Genomic DNA, 20,062 nt, shown 5'->3' with positions numbered 1-20,062 from the left:
GCTTGGTCAAATCTGTAATATATTATCACAAATCCTGGAAAAAACTAAGGGCTTTTTACACTGACCCCTCATTTAGAAGTTATTTTATTTAGTGCCACAGGTATATATTTTTTCATTCCTACCTAAATCAGGAAAACAAATTAAATCTTTCCAAATTGGTATTGGGTGATGTTTGGATTTAGTTTCATTAATCATTAGTAATGAAAAGAAAATAACATCCATTGCATGTCCTGACAGCTTAGCTTGTACTCCACCCACTCAACAGTTTAATTGTTTTAAAGGCATTGCCAGTTTAAAACAGGATTCACATTTGGATTAACCAATTTCACCATGGCATACCTATTTTCAGCATGTCAGGTGATTTGAGCTTTTTTTTTGTATGGTTTTCAGTGTTTAAGAAATTAAAAGTCAAGGTTTTGGTTAAGAAATTAAAAGTCAATGTTTATGAAGGTGTACATGTCTCCCTCAAAGCTCCAAATGTAGGTATGCATAAACAAGTCATTAGGATGATTTCATAAGGATGTTACATTTTCTGATTCAGAGCGTTTGGCAGATGGTCAAATGTTCTGAGTCCATGAATTAGGGGCCCACGTTCTGTGGCCATGTTACACTACAAAGGGCTCACCTCCAAACTCCACTGTATACTCAGGTACCTGGGAATGAATCAAACCCTTATGCTCACTTCTAAATTGAATTATAACCGCACAAACTGAATCTGGCCACCACAAATTGGTAACTATTATGATAATTATAGCTGTACGTGAATGAAGTTGTAAAACTCTTGAGAAATTGAATTTCTTACTTATAAAGGCATTTTTTTCCTACCACAAATTGTTAACAATTATGATAATTAGCTTTACATGAATGAAGTTGTAACACTTGGAGAAATTGAATTTCTCACTTATGAAGGCTTTTTTTTTTTACCTTGTGGTACATAAGGTGATGTAATAAATCAAAACTGATCAACTTCAAAATGTTTCTGCAGTATAAACCATATTTTCTGACAAAGAAAATGTCTCCTTTACCTCCTTTCTCAATGGTAATGTTGGGCACATTTAGTAACAAATCAAACCCGTGTGAAGTGAGGGGCGCTAATATATTAAAGTTTAACTCATTGATTGATTAGGTGATGTAATGGAGATGTAAAACAAATGGTGCCAACAAACATTAAACGCCTAACAATAAAGAGAATATGACGTAATGAGTTACATTATGACGTACATTTTCCCTTCATTGTCAATGGCGTTTACAAAACAAACATTGAACCTGTGTATAGGAGGGGCTAGCGCCCCTCAAAAACAGATCTGTGGTCAGTTAAGGATTGGGGTTATTGGGGAATTCATAATGCTAAAAGGATAACTAAATAATGCCCTGATGCCTTTTCCATTGACCTGTGTATTCAACTCATCAAGACACATAAAGACAATCACTTTGAATAATAATAATACATTATTTTTAACACTATTTGACACAAATCTCAAAGTGCTGCATGGCATAAACAGTCAAGAAAATAGATTAAATAAACACAAAGGCATCAATAAGCCCATCTAGGCAAATGTATTGTTTAAAAGAAAGTTACTATTGACTCTTTTGTGCCTCCTACTGAGGGCAATTGAATGAGATACCTGGGGGGGCTCTGTGTTCAGGGTGTTCTGAATCAACTGTAGTCATCTGATTCATGTTTTGTAGCGACCTAAGGTCGCAGATTACTATGAAAACCTGAAAAACCCATCCGTCAGTCATGTCACGCGCCTCCTATATGGTTATCAGTCCATCACGCCTCGTGACATCACACCTCGTGACATCATGTCTCCATATATGGCCTTCTCCATAATGAAGATCACAACACTGACCTCATCGCCTCGTGACATCATGCCTCGTGACATCACATCCATATATGACCTCAAACCCTTAGATCTCTATGGAGCTGACTTGTTCTGTCATTCCATATGTTGATCCTACCCCACCGTCCTTCCTCTTCGATGTCTCCCTTTTGACTGATACCTGTCCATTCAACAGGCCTGAAAATGAAGGCCCGGCCCTACCTGGGCCCTCATCAAACCCTGTACACTCAAGACACTGCCCCGCTTCCACCCTTAGATCTCCATATATGGAGTTGACTTGTTCTGACATTCCATGTTGAACTGACCTCATCAAATCCTGTACACTCAAGACACGCTCCATATATGGCCAATACATTCCGTTATGTTGATCTTACCAGTTACCATGCCAAAGCACCAGCCCAGAAGTCTGCCGTCAACCAGGCGGATGTGTGCACGTGACCTCAGGTCGTCTTACTGGTTTAGGGAGACCTGTAAAGACACTGTTACATATTAGCGACTTACAGTAAGCAAGAACAAAAAACATGGTAATACATCATATACATAAAAAAAATAGTCATCATGAATCATACAAGCTAACAGTGGAATCTACAGTATATAATGAAACTATGCATATATACTATAAAGTGCTATGTCTACATAAAATGCTATCTAAGTTACATAAGTTGAGCCTTTGCATACGCCTGTAGGTCGTCGCGGCTAGGGCAAGTACTACGGCAAGTGCTATGGGCTACTCCCAATCTTCCGCCGTAGTCTGAAAATCCACCTTTTCAGACTCCATCTGTCTGCAGTTCTGATTGCAATGGGAAGTGCATTCCATAGTTTAGGAGCCAGAAAGGAGAAGAGTTTGGGACGTGCAGAGTTAGCTCCCGCTTAGCTGGGAAGAAGGTGATGGATCAGATCTGGACAGATCTGGACACATGTACATATCAGTCAAACCTATTTTCAACTAGGTACACTGACTGCACACGGAAGGTGTAAGTTGATACGGTGGTGACTTGCATAGAACAGTAAGCTGCTAGAGTTATTTACAATTAGGCCTGTGAAAACAGCCAACCACGGGGCCTTCTGCCCGTGGCGCCTTGTAACTGAGTGAATTCTGTTCAATAAAACTGACCAGATTCGTAGACTATATAACCTGTTGCCTGACTCCACTTTCCCCTAATCTCAGTCTTGTCTGGGTTCAGCTTGATGTGGTTAGAAGACATCCACTGTGAGATGTCAGCCAGGCATGCAGTGATGCACTCTTCCACCTGAGTGGGGGGGAATGATAGGAACAAACTGCAGGTTGAAAAGGCCCTCAGCTCTGAACTTGGTAGAATCTGCACCTGGCTCGCTGATAACAAACTATCTTTACACCTGGGAAAAACGGAATCCATTCTATTTGGATCAAATAGTAATCTCAGCAAGCCAGATGGCTTCTTGGTTAGAGTGGGTGACAATAACACGAAAAGATGAAATTACCTACCTAGGTTCCATCCTGGAGGCAAATCTTTCCGGTGATAAAATGGCCACCAAGCACCAACGTAATCAAAAAGGTCAACCAAAGAACAAGATTCCTATACAGGATCTCCTCACTGGTCAACAAAAACACCTTGAAGACCCTAACAGGAGCCCTCGTACAAGGTTTCTTCGACTACGCTTGCACCTCCTGGTACCACAGCACCTCTAAGGCCCTGAAAACAAGGCTCCAGACTTCCCAAAACAAACTGGTCAGGCTACTATTTGGCCTCACTCCCCGAACCCACCTCACCCCTGCCCACTTTGACAGGCTGGAATGTCTTAGGGTTGATGACAGAGTACAACACCTTGTAATGGGTCTGATCCACAAGATTCGCTACACCACCAAGATAGTAGATACTCATGTACCTGTCTAAATACTTCCTTATATAGGGCGCGTTCGGAAATGCGCCCTGAACGCACTGGTGTGCTCTCTTGTCGTTCGTTTATTCAGTGCACTCAGTGCGTTGCCGTTCGAAAATCCAGTGCGCTGCGCACCGGGTGTGCCGAGTGCACGCACTGAGCAACCCTACCCTCAGGGTAGGGTTGCTCAGTGTGAATGGTGTGTTGTAACTGGTCGTTCGTAAATAAGGCACACTGAACGCACTCTGTGACGTCACCGCCCACCACACTCAACAAACTGACCACATTCCCGGTGCGCATAGCCGAACGCGCCCATAATGTCAACGAAGTTCACACCCACAACACCAGAGGGAGTTCAACAAATCATGTGCAACCCAGATTCGGTACAAACAAGGGATTAAATTAATTTCGCTCCTATGCCACCAAAATGTGGAACGCCCTACCCCTACCAACAGTCATTAAGACATGCGAATCCCTTGACTCCTTCAAAACTGCTCTCAAAGGCCACCCCCTGCAATTCGAAAGGCCCCCGTAAAATTTGAATCCCCCACCCACCCCTGTTAGGCTGTTTCCCCTCACTGTATATATTTATTTTCCCTTTTTACCTCTTACACCCTGCTACCTCCTTTCTTTTTGACTATATAGTTGTGTATATTCGTACGTCTCTAAATGTTTTGATGAATTGAAAATGGTGGGCCCTATTGTAAACAAGTGTAATGCTGAATGGTGTCGTCCACTCACTGTTAACAGTTTTTGTATTGAGTTGTAGCCTACTTGAAATGTACTGTAATTCTGCAAACTGTTAATAAATAAATAAATCAATCAATCAGTGTGTGTGTGTGTGTGTGTGTGTGTGTGTGTGTGTGTGTGTGTGTGTGTGTGTGTGTGTGCGCGTGCGTGTGTGTGCGCTCTCTGCCTTCCTATTGGTTGGATGGAGTGCCAATCTGCTGTGCGGTGTACGTAGGCGGGTTCCTGACTGTCAGTCACAACAGCTGCTGGACAGCAGCAGTCGTAGTCGTTAGCTTAAGCTTAGCTTGTTGTTAGCCGCTGTTAGCTACAGGATGCCGTGTGAGGCTGAAGTACACATTCTAATGCTTCGGGGGGTCGTAGTATTACTTTCCAATCCTTACTGAGTGGTAAGTAAGGCCTATATATATATATATATATATATATACACCTCGAAATAGATCCACTTGGATCATAATATAACATTGTGAGGGTTGGGACACAATCAACACATCTGACTGGCTGGCTGGCTGAGGCTAGTTAACTTAGCAAACTTGCTAGTTATCCAGTACAGTACGCAGGCACAAAAACAACTTCCTTCTTTCTTCTTATTAATATTGTTTGTATCGGATACCGTGATATCCAGCCAACAACAACGTCGCCAGACGTGGGGGATGTTTAAATGGAAACCCACGTCACGTTAGCCTTTGGGTTTTTTTTGTTGTTCATTGACAATGCCCTCGTAAAGCATTCAGCTTGCCCCGCCCACCCTCTGGCTGAATTCATAACACTGACCTGAAGAGCCTCGGCCTTACTCAGTAGTAGTTCAGTAGTAGTTATTACCATTTCATTTAATGATACTTTAATGTAGCCTATCCTAACTATAAGGATCAAGCTGTGCAGCCATTGAGCACTGCAGTGCCCCGGGAACCATGCAGCTATAATAAGTGCCTTGCTCAAGGTCAATGTCTCTTAATAACATACATGCATGTTTTGTGGTGTGTGTGAGTAGATCCACAGGGGTGCCCACTCTTTTTGGACTTGAGAGCTACTTTCACAATGACCAGCTCAACAAGATCTATACCCACCAATTCACATTGCTGAAAATAGTTACAGGGCTTTGGAATAATGGCACTGGCGTTGCATAAGAAATAGGAAATTGAGGGGGAAAATATAATTGGTAGTTTTTTATTAGCCCTAGAACGGCTCTTGTTGTTACATACAGTATGTACAGTATTTCACATACAGAGTCATAGAACACGCTCCTTGATTTGTGGTAGAACTTTAACATGTGCGGCATAAATGTGATAAATGCTCCGTTTGTACTCACCCATTAAATTATTCCAAAGACGTGGAGTGAAAAATGGTCCTCTAGTTTTATATCCATGTGAAAGTTCTGGCACAAAACGCGTATTTAGTGAATTATCTCCACTTTTTCAAGAGATGCACACGGACGCCTTTCTCTCCGGCGAGGGGGGGCACGGGAATATCGATGAACCGATTTTAGATACTTCCTGTTGTTTACCAAAGACGTCATCACAAATTGACCAAGGAAACACAAAAGTTTGGGTCACACAATTGGCAGGTGCTTTGCGATAGGTGCTGGGTAATTAATCACACCACCTGCCAATTTAGTTTTTTATATAACTTTGTAATGCTACTGATGTTTGTGTAGTATCCATTGTGGGATTGAACTGACAGGCCCTTTTTGATGTCAATCAAGTCACCTTATTTCAAATGTCAGATAACCCCCAAAAATATAGTTTTTCTATTAAATGATATGTTTCATACATGCCATGTGATCTACCGGCACACTGCACAGCCTTTGTGATCTACTGGTAGATCGCGATCTACCTTTTGGGCACCCCTGCACTACATGTAGGCTACTCTCTCCACAGAGAAAGAAAAAGGCCCCTAAATTGGGTTCAAAGTTTAAACCCAGTAACCTCTGGCTATGCTGACCACCAGTGCTAACCACTGAACCATCACGTGACCTACATTTGAGAGTGTTGTTTTACTTGGCTGTATCTCCTAGTATTTTCTACTTCTAGCTCAGTGGTTCTCAAACGTTTTCATGTCAAGGACCTCCAAATTGATATTTATTAGGCCACGGACCCCCATGTGAAAAAAGAAAATCAAAATGATTAAACATTTCCAAAATATATATATAAAAAAAGATCAGATTTTTTTTTAAATAGCCAACGTATAAAATATGGATACATTTTTGTGCTGCTGTACACAATTTTCTCCCACTTTGAGAACCATTGTTCTAGCTAAATGAATGACAGGTGGCTTTGTGTGTTCCCTGGGCTTTGTCTGGTTTTAACACCAGTTAACAAAGTCAAGCTGTGTTTATTCTGTGCTGTGCATGTATTGGTTCATTGTTGTGCTGTCCTCAATGTTCAGAAGATTCAACAACGTGGCACGTATGCTGCATTCTAGGACAATGTGTATATCTATGTTGCATCCATAAATAGCTTCACAGACGGATGCCAGTCAGAACAAAAGGGTATATGCCATAGATCTTGTGCCCTCTCACCCGTTTTGTGCCAAAAAGGGAGCCTTGCTGCTGCTCCAGACTGGAACAACGTGGTTACTTAACAGTGATACTATTTCTGGCTCCCAAGTGATCAGGGCTCGATATTATAAGCACAGCAGCGCACAGTCTCTGCTTTGGGCAAGTTGACAAAGTGTATTTCTGTTGCGGTCACGTATACCCAGCGCCCCGACCCTGTCTATCCACTAAACAGAAGGGACAATCTCAGAGTGGATAAGTGATCTCTGCTTAGAGTTGTACCGATTCCAGTGTCGGTAAAGCTGGCGATACGGCCTAAAACGCTGGTATCCGTGTCGATGACGTGTATGTTAGTTAATGCCATTCCAATACCACGCAATGTATCACATGATGAGATTTAATTTACATTGTCATTATTATTTTGTTAACTTTTTATTTATTCCTAGATCAGTGATTCTGAAAGAAAACTACTCCGAGTTATATTCTCAGAGTTACAAACTTGTAAGGGTATATTTGGAACCCCCTCAAGGAACCCAGAGGGTCCTTGGGCATCGACCCAACTTTGAGAACCACTGTCCTAAATATTTTGGAGCGGCTCCTTGCACAGCTTTGTGTGCAGAGAAAGCAGGTAGGGATGTAGCTCTGGTCCAATATTATTATGAAGAAAACAAGATGGTAAATTGGTAACTAAGACTAAGGGGGGCGGGGAAAGGGCTGTGAGATAGGCCTATTAGCTGAGCACGGAATGTGATGTTATGTATGATGATAAGAGCACCGTTCACTTCACAAGTGCGATTTCTTTTTTTAATTACACAATGGTATCGGACTCGGTATCAATCGATATGCAAGTTATGGGGATTGGAATCCGTATCAGGAGGGGCAAAATGGTATCGTTACTACATCGCTAATCTGTGCTACGGAATAAGACTCAACAGTTTTCTACCGAAAGAATCACCATTACACCACACTGGTTTGGTTTATACTTTCTCAAGATTTTCATTCTAAAATGGCCTTTTTTTTCAAAAAAAAAAAAGAGAGCCAAATCAGGATAAAATGTACTTTCTCTGTCCCAGCGGCAGCAACACAACTCTTGCAGGATCTAGCACCAGTAAACACTGGACGTTTGAGATTTGCTGCCAGACGCCGGTGCCCACTTGCAGTAGGAGACCATTTGTAGGGTTTGTGAAACATGTCGCTGTGCATGTTCCTAAACGAACCGCCTTTGCCGTCCCTCAAGGCCAACTCCAAGAACAGGAAGTGATGTACAACTTCCACGGCAGCAGAAGGGGGCGAGGAGAAGATGGCATTGCCATGGTGGTGGACTTCCTGCTGTCTAACGCCCGATTGGTCCTGGGAGTGGGCGGGGCTGCAATTTTGGGCATCGCCACGCTGGCTGTCAAAAGGGTGAGTTCTTTCCATCTTTTCATTGGTCAAGGAAGGATACGGTGTCCTTTCCAGTGCAGTGGTTCCTGACCTTTTCTGGATAAGGGCCTAGACCTGTCTGTCAGTCCCTATCATTACGTAATCTAATCACAATTATTTGAGATTATCGAAATAATGTTTTGTATCATTGTTTGTCATCATTTCAGAGTTTATTTTAATGAGCATTGCAATCTCAGTGGAATGTAGAATACTTAACCCATTAAAAACTGCTAAAGCATCCTTGTCATTTTAGATTTTTAGTGTTTGCTATGCAAAAACAGCAGATATACAGTACTATACAAGCTTGTACTGTACATCTGCTATTTTAGAAAATATTAGAAAAATCTCTAGTATTACAAACATTACAAACATTTTGAATTCTTCTCTTCTGAGGGTCTCTCTGGCACAAAACATTTTCAGAAAGTCAGAACTACAACTAGAAATACGTTCTTATTTATTGGTATCACTATGAAAACATATTTTCAAGGTTTAAAGAAATGATAAAAAAAACAAAATCCATGTCATTTATTGACATTACTTTTTAAATATTAATGTTATATAATCATCAAAGTCCTAGTGTTGTGCCAATAATAATTTGGTGGGCCACTTCCGATACGCTTGTGACCCAACAGTGGGCCCAGACCACAGGGTGGAAATTGCAGTTTTTTCCCCCCAGTCGAGTTGTATTTGAAGGTTCAAAGTATATTTGTACATCGCCGCACACGTGTGTGTGGAGCAGAGTAGTCCAGCCTTAACCCATTCTTACCTGAAATCAGATTCTAAAAATGTCTTCTACATCCTGAAAGTTTTCTGAAAAAGCTATGTTTCTATGTCAGTCGTTCTTTGATTTTTCAAAAATAGCAGACCTACAAGCTCGTAGCGCGCCACTCGGTGGCGCACTATGACTAGGGATGGGTATCGTTAGGATTTTTTCGAGACCGGTACCGATTCCGGTTCTGCTTATCGATTCCGGTATATATATAATGTACAATGAATAGTGTAACATCCTCTCCTTTATTGAGCCATTTGTGGATAATATAGTGATTATTTTAAATATAATATATCTATTCTGTATTTACCCAGGACAATAGTGTTGTAGGCTACTTCTCTTACTACTAACTACTGACAATGACAAATAAAAGCATGTCTGAGATCTGAGAGCAACACACACACACACACACACACACACACACACACAAATTAGCATCGCTAATGGGGGGGGGGCATCTCCAGCCGATAGGTGAGAACGGCTTTGCCGACGTGCGAATGGTGGGGTCATTGAAAACAAAGGCGGCTTGCAGAAATGTGCATGCTGCCAGAGTAGGCTATCATTTGTTGTTTTTCTTGTTTTTTCGCCACCTCTCTTCGACAGTTCGACTGCAAGCTCTAAAGTTAATTAGAGTTTAGTTTAATTAATTTAGAGTCTAAACTAATTGAGCCTCTGGAGTCTGGACCCTACGCCGTGATCACACACACAGACACACACACACACACACACACACACACACACACACACACACACACACACACACACACACACGCATCCGAGGTGGGTTGATGTTGATTCAATGCTGTGCAGCGCACATGCATGATCATGCAGTGAGGCAGCAGGGCACAAGACTCCTGTCCCCTCTCTTAAAAGTTTCCTCCCATAAACTTCACTTGAAAATTACGTTTAAGAAACTTTAATAATTATGTTGCTTCAATGCTTCTCTGCACCGCGCGTCTCTCTGTCTCTACACTCCTCGACAACTCCATGCAGAGAAATAGCCCCGCCTCTGCAAGCCACAAGCCCACAACGCGTCACTGATGCAACGCGGTGTAGGCTTGTAGATCAGCTCTGTTCCCTGCGCTTCTATTAAAAGGGTAGAAAATAAATAAATAGCGTGTGACCGCGTGTCTGTGAGAACCGATAGAGAGAACCGAAATTGAATTATTGTAATGGGTACCCGGTACCCAGGCACGTTCGGTTCGGTACATACTTGGTCCCGAGTTTCGGGACCCACCCCTATGACCTTGTAGATCTGCTATTTTTCAATAGCTAAAGCATAACATAATGCTAATACCAAAAGGGGTTCCCGCCCAAAATGGATTGGCCTTGGAGCAGATGTTTGATTTCACACACAGGTTCGAATCTCGGACATTACACGTGCACGCACTGCCACGCAGACAGCAACTACACAAACACCTAGAAAGACTGCAGCACCTACTACTACACTGTGTCGTGTGTGGAAATTAAGCACTTACCCCGGCTTACTTTGTGGGTGTAAATTCAATTTGCATGCTTTAAGTAATTCCAATCTTCTCCTTTAGGGAGGTATGCAAACAGCTGTTCATAACGGCTACTTTTCCTGGTTGTAGAAAGTCTTAATTGCCAACACGTGTGTGTGTGGTGTATGTGATATATTACATTTCTCTGTCGCCGTGACTGATTTCAGTCATTTAGATTCCATAGAAGCCCACCGAAAATGGCAGATCTACAAGCCCACAGTGTTGTGAACTTGCTGTAGATCAGCTATTTTTGGTCATTAGTTATATTAAGATTAAGTACTATTTTGAAGTGGTTAAATTAATAATAGAATAGCAGGGGCACGGTGGCACAGTCGGTAGTGCTGTCGCCTCACAGCTAGAAGGTCTTGGGTTCGATTGCCGCTGTGGGTGCTGGGCTGGCGTCTTCTTCTCTCGGCATCAGTGCCCATACCCGAGGCGGGGTTGGCGAAAGAGCCTTTCCGGTGAAAGGAACTGGTTGGAATAACGGGTTCCTTCCATGCGCTATGTCCAACCAGGGAAACTCCCCCCCCCTGTCAGGTGTAAAGGAGCAACTTTGACACTCATGCATGAGTTCAAGTCCGTTGCTCTCCCCAGGTTTGGCGGAGGATCCCAGAATGATCACATTAGATAATTGACACAGGGGTGAAATATGGGTTACAAAATCGTGGGATAATAGTTTTTATTAAAAAATAATAATAGAATAGCAGTTTAGAAGCATCTTACTTAATTATAAATGATTTTCTTTTATCCAAAGCGCTTTACATAGATTGTGCATCACCTTCACCCATTCACACACACATTCATACACCGATGGTGGAGGAAACCATGCAATGCACCAATCTGCACATCGGGAGCAATTAGGGGTTCAAACCAGGGGGGCAGTCAGCCAGATATTTCGTGAAGCCTCATTTGAAATCGGTAGTTCATATAATGGCCTGTTGTGGCGCTGGACTGGACCCAAAAAGCCCCATAGCTCCATAGAGGCCCATGTATTTTGGCCCAACTTCACCTAGACTGTATTACCTTAATAAACATGGTCATGAATACTTTCTTCTTCCAGTCACTAGTTTAAAGTCTCATTTCTAATGTCATAATATTCTTTTTGGAAAATTATGGTCCCATTAATTAAAATAATGACCATAAAGTCGCGTATGTTCTGAGGGGCGTGGCTACCGTTACCGTCTATGATCGGGATTCCCCTCCCACTCAAGAGTCTTCTCCTCCCACTCGAGTCAAAATAAAAACCAACGGAGAAGAAGGGGGGAAGTCCCGCCTCGTTGTCTGGGCAGCCAATGGCCAGCTGGACCCAAACGGAGCCAGCCAATGGCCAGCTGGTCCAAAACGGATCTAGAAAGATGGCGATTTACAGTGCATTAGAATGCAAGGGATTTCAGGCTTCATTTTACGTTCATGTTAGACCCGGGGAACGCTTTGTCCATATTTTTTACAGTCTATGGTTCAAACTCAAAGCCTCATGTTGTGATTTCTTCAACGTGTTGGCTGCAAACAGCAGCAAAATAATCTTTAGAATGATAATACCTAAAGTGTGTGTGTGTGTGTGTGTGTGTGTGTGTGTGTGTGTGTGTGTGTGTGTGTGTGTGTGTGTGTGTGTGTGTGTGTGTGTGTGTGTGTGTGTGTGTGTGTGTGTGTGTGTGTGTGTGTGTGTGTGTGTGTGTGTGTGTGTGTGTGTGTGTGTGTGTGTGTCACGTCTCCAGCTGATCGAGCGAGCGGGGCGTGCTGCGGAGGACGAGAAGGTGGAGCAGAAGATGGTGGAGAGCTGGGAGGAGCTGAGTTTAGTCTCTGCCTCCCCCACCATGATCAGGAATGGCCTAGAAGGCGTGGTCATGAAGCACGTGGCCAAGGCCCCCAAACAGAAGAAAGGTGCTGAAGATGCACACAAACACTGAACAATGGGGTCCGGGACCGCTAGGGGGGGTCTGAGTTACTTACAAGGGGGCCAAAAATGCAGATGTATAAGCTTACAACGTGGTGCAATGCAAATCTGCTATTTTCACCATTTCTGTGTGACACTCGACAGCAATGACATCCTGTGTTAATTGTGTTCATGGTTTCTATCTGTGTCTCAGGTGATCTGTGCCAACAGCAGCAGCAGCAGGTGTCTCTCGCTCTAGATGCACCACCAGTGCTCCAGTCCACACCCAAGAGGATCCAGCTGTGTGTCCTCACCCTGCAAGTATGTTCTTATTTGAACCCTGTTTATGGAGTTGCATAAGGTTGTAGATTTGCATTTGTTTTTAAAGTGCTCTGAAAACTTAAAATAGTTTGAAGAGACAGGAGAGTACAGAAGTCATCATCATTCATCCTCTGGGACTGGGTCATTGAAGTAATTTCTTCCCAATGGAGAATAACTTTGGGTAATTTCTTCATTCATTAATTTCTTTATTTTTGGAACACAGATGCTCCTATTAAACATATCGATGGGAATTATGAATGGGGGGATGCATAAATTACATCAGACTTCGGTGCTCTACTGATTATCTGATAATTAATTGCTTCGCAGTGGGCCCCCGAATCATTGGCAAAAACCCATTTTTATAAATATATGTGAGAAAATGTCATGGTATATTTTCTTTAAAAGCTTTCACTGTGACACTGAATTTAGAATATATATTATGTTAGTTCCATTGAATTGATACAAGTGGGAAACAATTGATTTAATGATTTATAAATTAAACTTGCTCAGCCATCTGATGGTTTCGTGAGACAAACCTTTTGAAATGTGGACGGACCCTGATCCACAAAAGGTTGAGAACCTCTGTAATATTATACAATTAAATAATGGAGTATTATAGCCACACACTCGTAGCTGCCGATGCAAACGTTACCAACGTTTTGGGACAGACTGAGCTGGGCCTTCTTCAACCTGAAGAAGCTCCCAGTGTGCAAATGGTGCATTTATATATATAGCGCCTTTATCCAAGGCGCTTTACAGAGATTGTGCATTACATTAACCCATTCACACACACATTCATACACCGATGGCAGCGGAAGCAATTAGGGGTTTAGTGTCTTGCTCAAGGACACTTCGACAGTAACTCTGGGGGAGCCCGGGTTCGAACTGGCAACCTTACGGTTACCAACCAGGCACTCTACCCCTGAGCCACCGCCGCCCCTAGTGTGCGACTAATAAGCCTTCATTATTTAGTGTTTAATCCCTTGGCTGGCACCTCACATGGACCGCTGTGCTGTGCACCTTTGGTAACCCTAATAACAATGAAACCCTGACTTTTGCAAGAGCTAAACGGTGCATGGTGACAATCATCACCCAGCATTGCTCTTCTGCTTTAACTCGTTAACTGAATTGGCATCGGTTCCTTCCCTGCAGCTGTTCGTTCCATTTGCTAAAGCACCCTCTATGGAATGCTATTAACCACTTAAGCCCTAATTTACACTTGGTTGTTAAAACAGTCGATCTACAAGCTCATGACGTGCCACATTGCAACGCGTCGTGAACTTGTACATTGCCTGTTTTATCCATTTTTGAAAATGGTTGGGTCGTTTTAGAAAATCGTCATAAAACGTCGCCCCCCTAATGACATGCCCAAATTAGGGACGCCATGTTGAAAGTTGTAAAAATATAAACTACATTATCCTGTTAGACAGTTCCAAAACAACGTTCTATATATAACATAATCCAGAAGTATGTGCACATCTTTTGAAAGTTCAAACAAAACTGTCACTTGACTAATCATTGCAACATACGTGTATGATAAACTCAATATGTGTTGCTGTCGGGCACAGTGTTAATCTTTTCGGAATATTTTGATTTAGCCTTGAATAACACACCATTTAGATTTAGTCCTATTTAGTCTTCTGAAAAACCTTAGTCTTTTAGTCTTAGTCTTAATGCAATGTAAATTTTTCCAGAAATGATTTAGCCTTATATTTTCGTCCATGATAAACCCCATGTCCCTAAACTTCTTTGCTATTTATTTTTTTACTATTTTGAAAAACATTTTTGAATAGTTCAACTAGCCTACATTGACACGTTGTGAGCTTGTAGATTAGTCTCAGTCTTTTGAATAACACACCATTTAGTCTCCTTGTGCTCCTATTTAGTCTTCTGAAAAACCTTAGTCTATTAGTCTTAGTCAACAAAATTCCATATTCTAACTTTTCTCTTTGACTTTTATCGTAAATTAACGCCCTGCTTGATCACACTACAGCGTCACACAATAGTATCAAAGTAGCAGATCTGCAAGCTCAAAACGTGGTGCAAATCTTGATAGATTGCTACTTTTGAAAAAAAAATGAAAAAGTGAAAATAGCTGGTGTGAGCTTGTAAATTGGTTATTTTCACAATATTTGAGCCCTTGCCCTAAGAGTCCCGGAGGACCTGTTGAAGACCCCCCTGCACTAATACAAGCGTGTGTGTGTGTGTGTGCTCGCGCGTGTCTGCGTCTAGGAGCGCCTGCAGCAGTACTATGACACACGGGCAGCGCTGGGGTCTGAGGAGGTGTGCCGGGCCCAGCGTCTAGGTCTGGACATCTGCACGGAGATCCAGGGCTTCCTCCACACGCGCCACCCTGACATGCCCCTGGGAGAGATGAGTCTGGGAGGCTCTCTGCTCGATGACCTGCAGGTGGCGCTGATGCACACACGTTGATATTCCCATTGAGACTAGCAGAGACCAGATTCTACAAATCATGACAGTTTTCAGAAAATGTTTCTATGTCACTGGTTCTCAAACTTGTTCATGTCAAAGAAATGATGTGTGTAATTAGCTGCTGACCCCATATGTTGTTCCAGGGACCCCTCATAAAATAATGGTTAAAGTGGTTAAAAGTTAAAGTGACACAGATTCATTCCAGGTCTTAATGTGTTAACAGACTTGGCCACAGTTCTTCATTGTGTACGTGCCACTGGTTATTTGCATGTATCTGCAAATCGTTGCTGTCAGGCAGATACCTTTTATCTTCATATTTCTTTTTTTGGGTCTTGTGCGAAAATAGCCGACCGACAAGCTCACAATGATCTTGTAGATCTGCTATTTTATCTGAAAAGTTATGTTTTGGACATACAAGGTTTCCACCGAGAGCAACAAACTGTAGCTTGTACACAAAAACCATTCTGTGACGTGACAATTAAGTCTGACATCCTTCCCAATCCCTAACATTGATTGAATACTTTGTTAACACGATTAATACGGACAACATGGTTAATACTAGAGGTAGTAAGTGTACAGTCAGTCAGCTTGTTGCCATTGTGATGTGTTTGTGATGTCAATTTGCAAACGTGTGTGTGTGTGTGTGTGTGTGTGTGTGTGTGTGTGTGTGTAGGTTGTGAGTGCGGACCATGCATGTCTTCTAGTTCCTCTGCAGCTGGAGTCGTCTCTGTGGCGTCTGGTTCCAGGGGAAGAGACCCTCCTCACCCACCCCCTCCATTGGATGGTCCGCAGGGTCAACCTGGAGTACCACCCCCGAGGATGCAGCTACTGGGACAGGTGCTCGTTATACTTTACCTGTCCAAAGTTTGCAGGATTGCTCCGTTTTGAACAAAATGCCTCAAATAATGAATGCAGCGTGCGATTGCCAATACATTTTTGCACGCACTTTCCCACTAGGGCCTTGGCCGAGGAAGAAATGCCACTTGAAATTGTTCAAATCAGCCTCATGATTTTGCTATAACAGGCCGATTTGCCGATTTTACCTATTAACCGATCACCGATCTGGTTTTTGTATTTGAACGCTGAAAACAAAAGTAAAGGTTTGGACATATGAGGTTTCCACCCAATATATTTGCTTGTGGATGTTGAAACGCAAGGATTTCCGCATGTCTCCTAGCAACAGATGAATCCATAACAATCCAACATGTTGTGTAACGTGGCCTACAGAGTTGATTTCTCTATGTTTTGTGTGTTGTGCCACAGACACCTGGTGGGGGGTTACCTGTCTTCAGAGGCCCTCGTGAACATGTTGAACAAGGCTATTCTAGACACCATGAACTGGCTTTGTATCAGCAGCACCATGGACTGCCTGGTCAGACCCGTACCTGGAGTCCCACAGCTTGAGATACAGTAAGTATTATTATTATTAATGTGCTTTTCTTGTGTGTGAGCAATCTGCTAAACAAATAGCTGTGTTCATAAAGGTGTCTACTATCGCCTCTCAATTGGCTATGGTTCCGAATCCTACTAGTCTCACGTAGCCAGACAACTATTCAACAATCTTCGCATGCTATAGAGGTGCCCAAAAAGTTGATTGTGATCTACCAGAAGATCACAGGTAGACCACATGACATGCCCTTAAAAAAGTAAATGTAAAAATATGATTGGCATCTGCTAATTGAATTAAGGTGACTTGATTGATTGACATCAAGATGGGCCTATCAGCTCACTGACTTCATGCCTTCTATAGCGTTCCATGCAATCAGTAGCATAACCTTATTTATAAAAACAAAACGCCAATTCCATTTCCCCCTCTATTTCCCATTCCAAGTGCATTTGTCTTAAAATGCCAGCGCCATTATTAAAGCCCCTCACGTACATTTTCAAAGCATTTTCAGCAATGGGTGGAAAAAAAGGTTCGAGCTTGAGCTGGTCATTTTAAAAGTAGTTCTCAAGTCAAAAATAAAGTTGTCCTTTTCTTATGTTCCCTCCCCTGGCCCCCACACATGTAAAGTGTCTTCGAGTACCTATGAAAAACACTATCTAAGTCCTAGATAAAGTCTGGGCACCCCTGCTATATAGAGTCTGGAACTACACCTCCCGAAATCCGAGTAAGGAAGCTGCCATTTCCTTCCACGAAAATATATTACAAAATATCTTTACATTTTATTTCTTATTTCCATTTCTGCTAAGACTAAGATCCTACCTAGGGATGTCCTGATCACATTTTTTGGCTCCCGATCATTTGATTTTGAGCATCTGCCGATACCGATTTTTCCCAATCCGATATTTATATCTATAGAACACATTTATGCCATATCACAATAGTACAATATCACAGACAATATCCACTGCCAGTCTAATGTCATTATATGGATATAACATTGATACTAGGGATGTCCCGATCACGTTTTTTGGCTCCCGATCCGATTCCGATCATTTGAAAATGACGTTATCGGCCCGATCTCCCGTTCCGATCGGGACCAACCCTAATCCTACCCCTAAGCCACGCTGTGCTGTTGTCTTCTAGGCACGGAGACGAAGGGAGCGACGAGGAACGGCGCCTGTTCCTCTCCATCCTGCCGCTGATCCGGGAGGGCGACGTGGCGCTGACGGGCCAGCCCGAGCTCACCTCGCCCTGGGTCAACGCGTGGCACCTGTCCCTCTACCCGTGGGAGACCCAGCGCCTGGCCCAGCTGGACGCCGCGGACGGCGGCCGCCGCCGGCTCGTGCTCAAGACCCTGAAGGCGGTGTGCCGCCTGAACCCGGCGCTGCGCCCACTCCCTGCCGCGCCGCTGCACAACCTCATCCTGCACCTCAGCGACGGCGAGAGCGACTGGTCCCAGGGTGCCGTGGCCGCGCGCTTCCAACAGTGCGTCACGGAGCTCATCGGCTACTTGGAGCAAGGCGCCATGCACAGCTACTTCAAGCCGGCCGTCAATCTGTTGAGCGGCCTCTCGGAAGAGCAGGTGGACCAGATAGGCTTCATGCTCTACTGCGCCGTGTCGGAGCCCGAAGTACTGCTCATATGAACACGTGCACGACACACACACACACGCACGCACACACACACACAAACACACCAACATATCACATAAAGTAACGTGTACACGCGCACCTGAGATCAAGTAAGGGGGTGTTTTGTGTTAACCACTTTCAACCTGGTGTCCATATTTTGGGAAGTGGTCATTGTAAGCTAAACCTTCCAATGGCAAAAATAGACATTTTAGATTGTGTTTTTGCTTTTGCCTTTTTTGAGACACTGTCATACAACTTAATTGAATAGGGCTTAAAGGAAACCCTAGGTTTTGCTTATATTGTAGGTTGTTGTTTTTCAGCTTTTAGGCTAAGCATATTAAAAAACATGGCAGGCTAGTTAAGGCTGTGTTAGTGTTACTGTAGGTATGAACATTTAATTAATGCACCAATTACCTTTGTGCAACCATAGACGGTAGTCAACTGTATTGTCAATGCACAATGGCAGGTACACCTAAATCTAACACACATTGTTAATGTGATTAGCTGCAGCTGCATTGCTTACATCATGGGGTACTATAAGGTCAATCCTAGGCAGCCTGCCATGTTTTACCCTGCTGTATTTTATTTTTAACCTGAACTGGAAAACGACATCCATAACAATCAGCCTAGGGTTCCAACTTTCACCCCCCTTTTAAGTGGTAAAGAAAAGCCATTTCATTGATGACAGAGTTGTGAGGTTAATGTTGCAAATCATATTTTGCTACCAGAAGAGACTCTCTTCTTATTAATAGACACTTGAATGTGTTTTTTTGTTTTTTTTTCTCGATGCTTTTCGATGGCCTTGGCTCCTTCTTGCTTCCTCCTTCCTTCCCTAGCGTTGGGATCCGGAACCGGAGGAACTCAATCCGACATTGAGGAACCACTGAGGATCCCAACCCTATACAGGATGCAGCAAGCACCGTGCACTTTACTCTACCACACCCAGTTGGAGGAGAGGAACCCAAGTAGAGTCAAAGGCATTTTAATTTACATTAATATATCGGGATATATAATACAGCTGGAGGTGGGTGACCCTGATAAGCAAACTGGACTGAGGAAAGTCAAACACGTGCCAATGGGAACGAGGACGAGGCGAGGACGGGTTTATATAACCTAAGTTGTTGAAAAATGCTGTCTTTATTTTTAATTTTTTTCTGAAGGATGTGCAAAATGATAATTCCTCCCACACACACATGGACAAGCTTCTGGGTCTCTTTGTACGGACTGTGGTGAGAACGAGAAGAACACCCGACTCGCCAAATGAACAGAACCTTTTTGGATGGCTTGTGTGGGATTATTGAATATATAGTGTATTGATTACTAGCGGGTGAATGTTTTTTGCGTGGAGTTCATTGAAGGTCCACAAGGCCATATTATGTACTTGCAAATGGAAGGGGATAAGTAACAATGTGCAAAATAAAGTTCTCGCACCAGCCAACAAGTTTGTTACAAGACTATTATTTACACTACAGTATAGTTGTGTCTTTCTGTCGTTTTAACAGGGTCACTTCTTTTCTTATAGCCTGGGGGATGAAACTGTTCAGTCGGCTAGTGCTGGCTTTTTTAAAAATATATATATTTTATATCCCACGATTTTGAAACCCATTTTTACCCCTGTGTCAATTATCTAAAGTGATCCTGGGCTCTACACACCCTCCGCCAACCTAGTCCCCATATATGGGGGACATGGGGAGAGCAACTCATGCTTCCTTCATGCCTGAGTGTCCTAAGTTGCTCCTTTACACCTGACAGGGGGGAGTTTCACTGGTTGGATGTAGC

General features: G+C 43.0%; 1 protein-coding gene across 1 annotated transcript; it reads left to right on the top strand.

The window, feature by feature from the left end:
* Positions 1-4,706: 4,706 nt before the first annotated feature.
* Positions 4,707-19,718, top strand: mief2 (mitochondrial elongation factor 2). The gene is made up of 8 exons (XM_083766074.1): positions 4,707-4,840; positions 8,183-8,349; positions 12,354-12,519; positions 12,726-12,832; positions 15,065-15,241; positions 15,939-16,102; positions 16,529-16,675; positions 17,796-19,718. The coding sequence occupies exons 2-8, from the start codon at positions 8,206-8,208 to the stop codon at positions 18,295-18,297; spliced, it is 1,407 nt and encodes a 468-aa protein (XP_083622200.1). The 5' UTR covers positions 4,707-4,840; positions 8,183-8,205; the 3' UTR covers positions 18,298-19,718.
* The last annotated feature ends 344 nt before the right edge of the window (positions 19,719-20,062 follow it).

Source organism: Protomyctophum parallelum (assembly GCF_964188405.1).
Source record: "Protomyctophum parallelum genome assembly, chromosome: 5".
NCBI lineage: Eukaryota > Metazoa > Chordata > Actinopteri > Myctophiformes > Myctophidae > Protomyctophum > Protomyctophum parallelum.
The sequence above is the reverse complement of the archived record's forward strand: the minus strand, read 5'-3'. Positions and strand labels throughout refer to the sequence as shown.

Bases quoted from the DNA above. Each gene is read 5' to 3' on its own strand.
- mief2 (XM_083766074.1), top strand. From the start codon at position 8,206: ATGTACAACTTCCACGGCAGCAGAAGGGGGCGAGGAGAAGATGGCATT. The intron at 15,242-15,938 runs GTGGCGCTGATG...GTGTGTGTGTAG, and splicing joins CTCTGCTCGATGACCTGCAG to GTTGTGAGTGCGGACCATGC. The intron at 16,676-17,795 runs GTAAGTATTATT...GTTGTCTTCTAG, and splicing joins GTCCCACAGCTTGAGATACA to GCACGGAGACGAAGGGAGCG.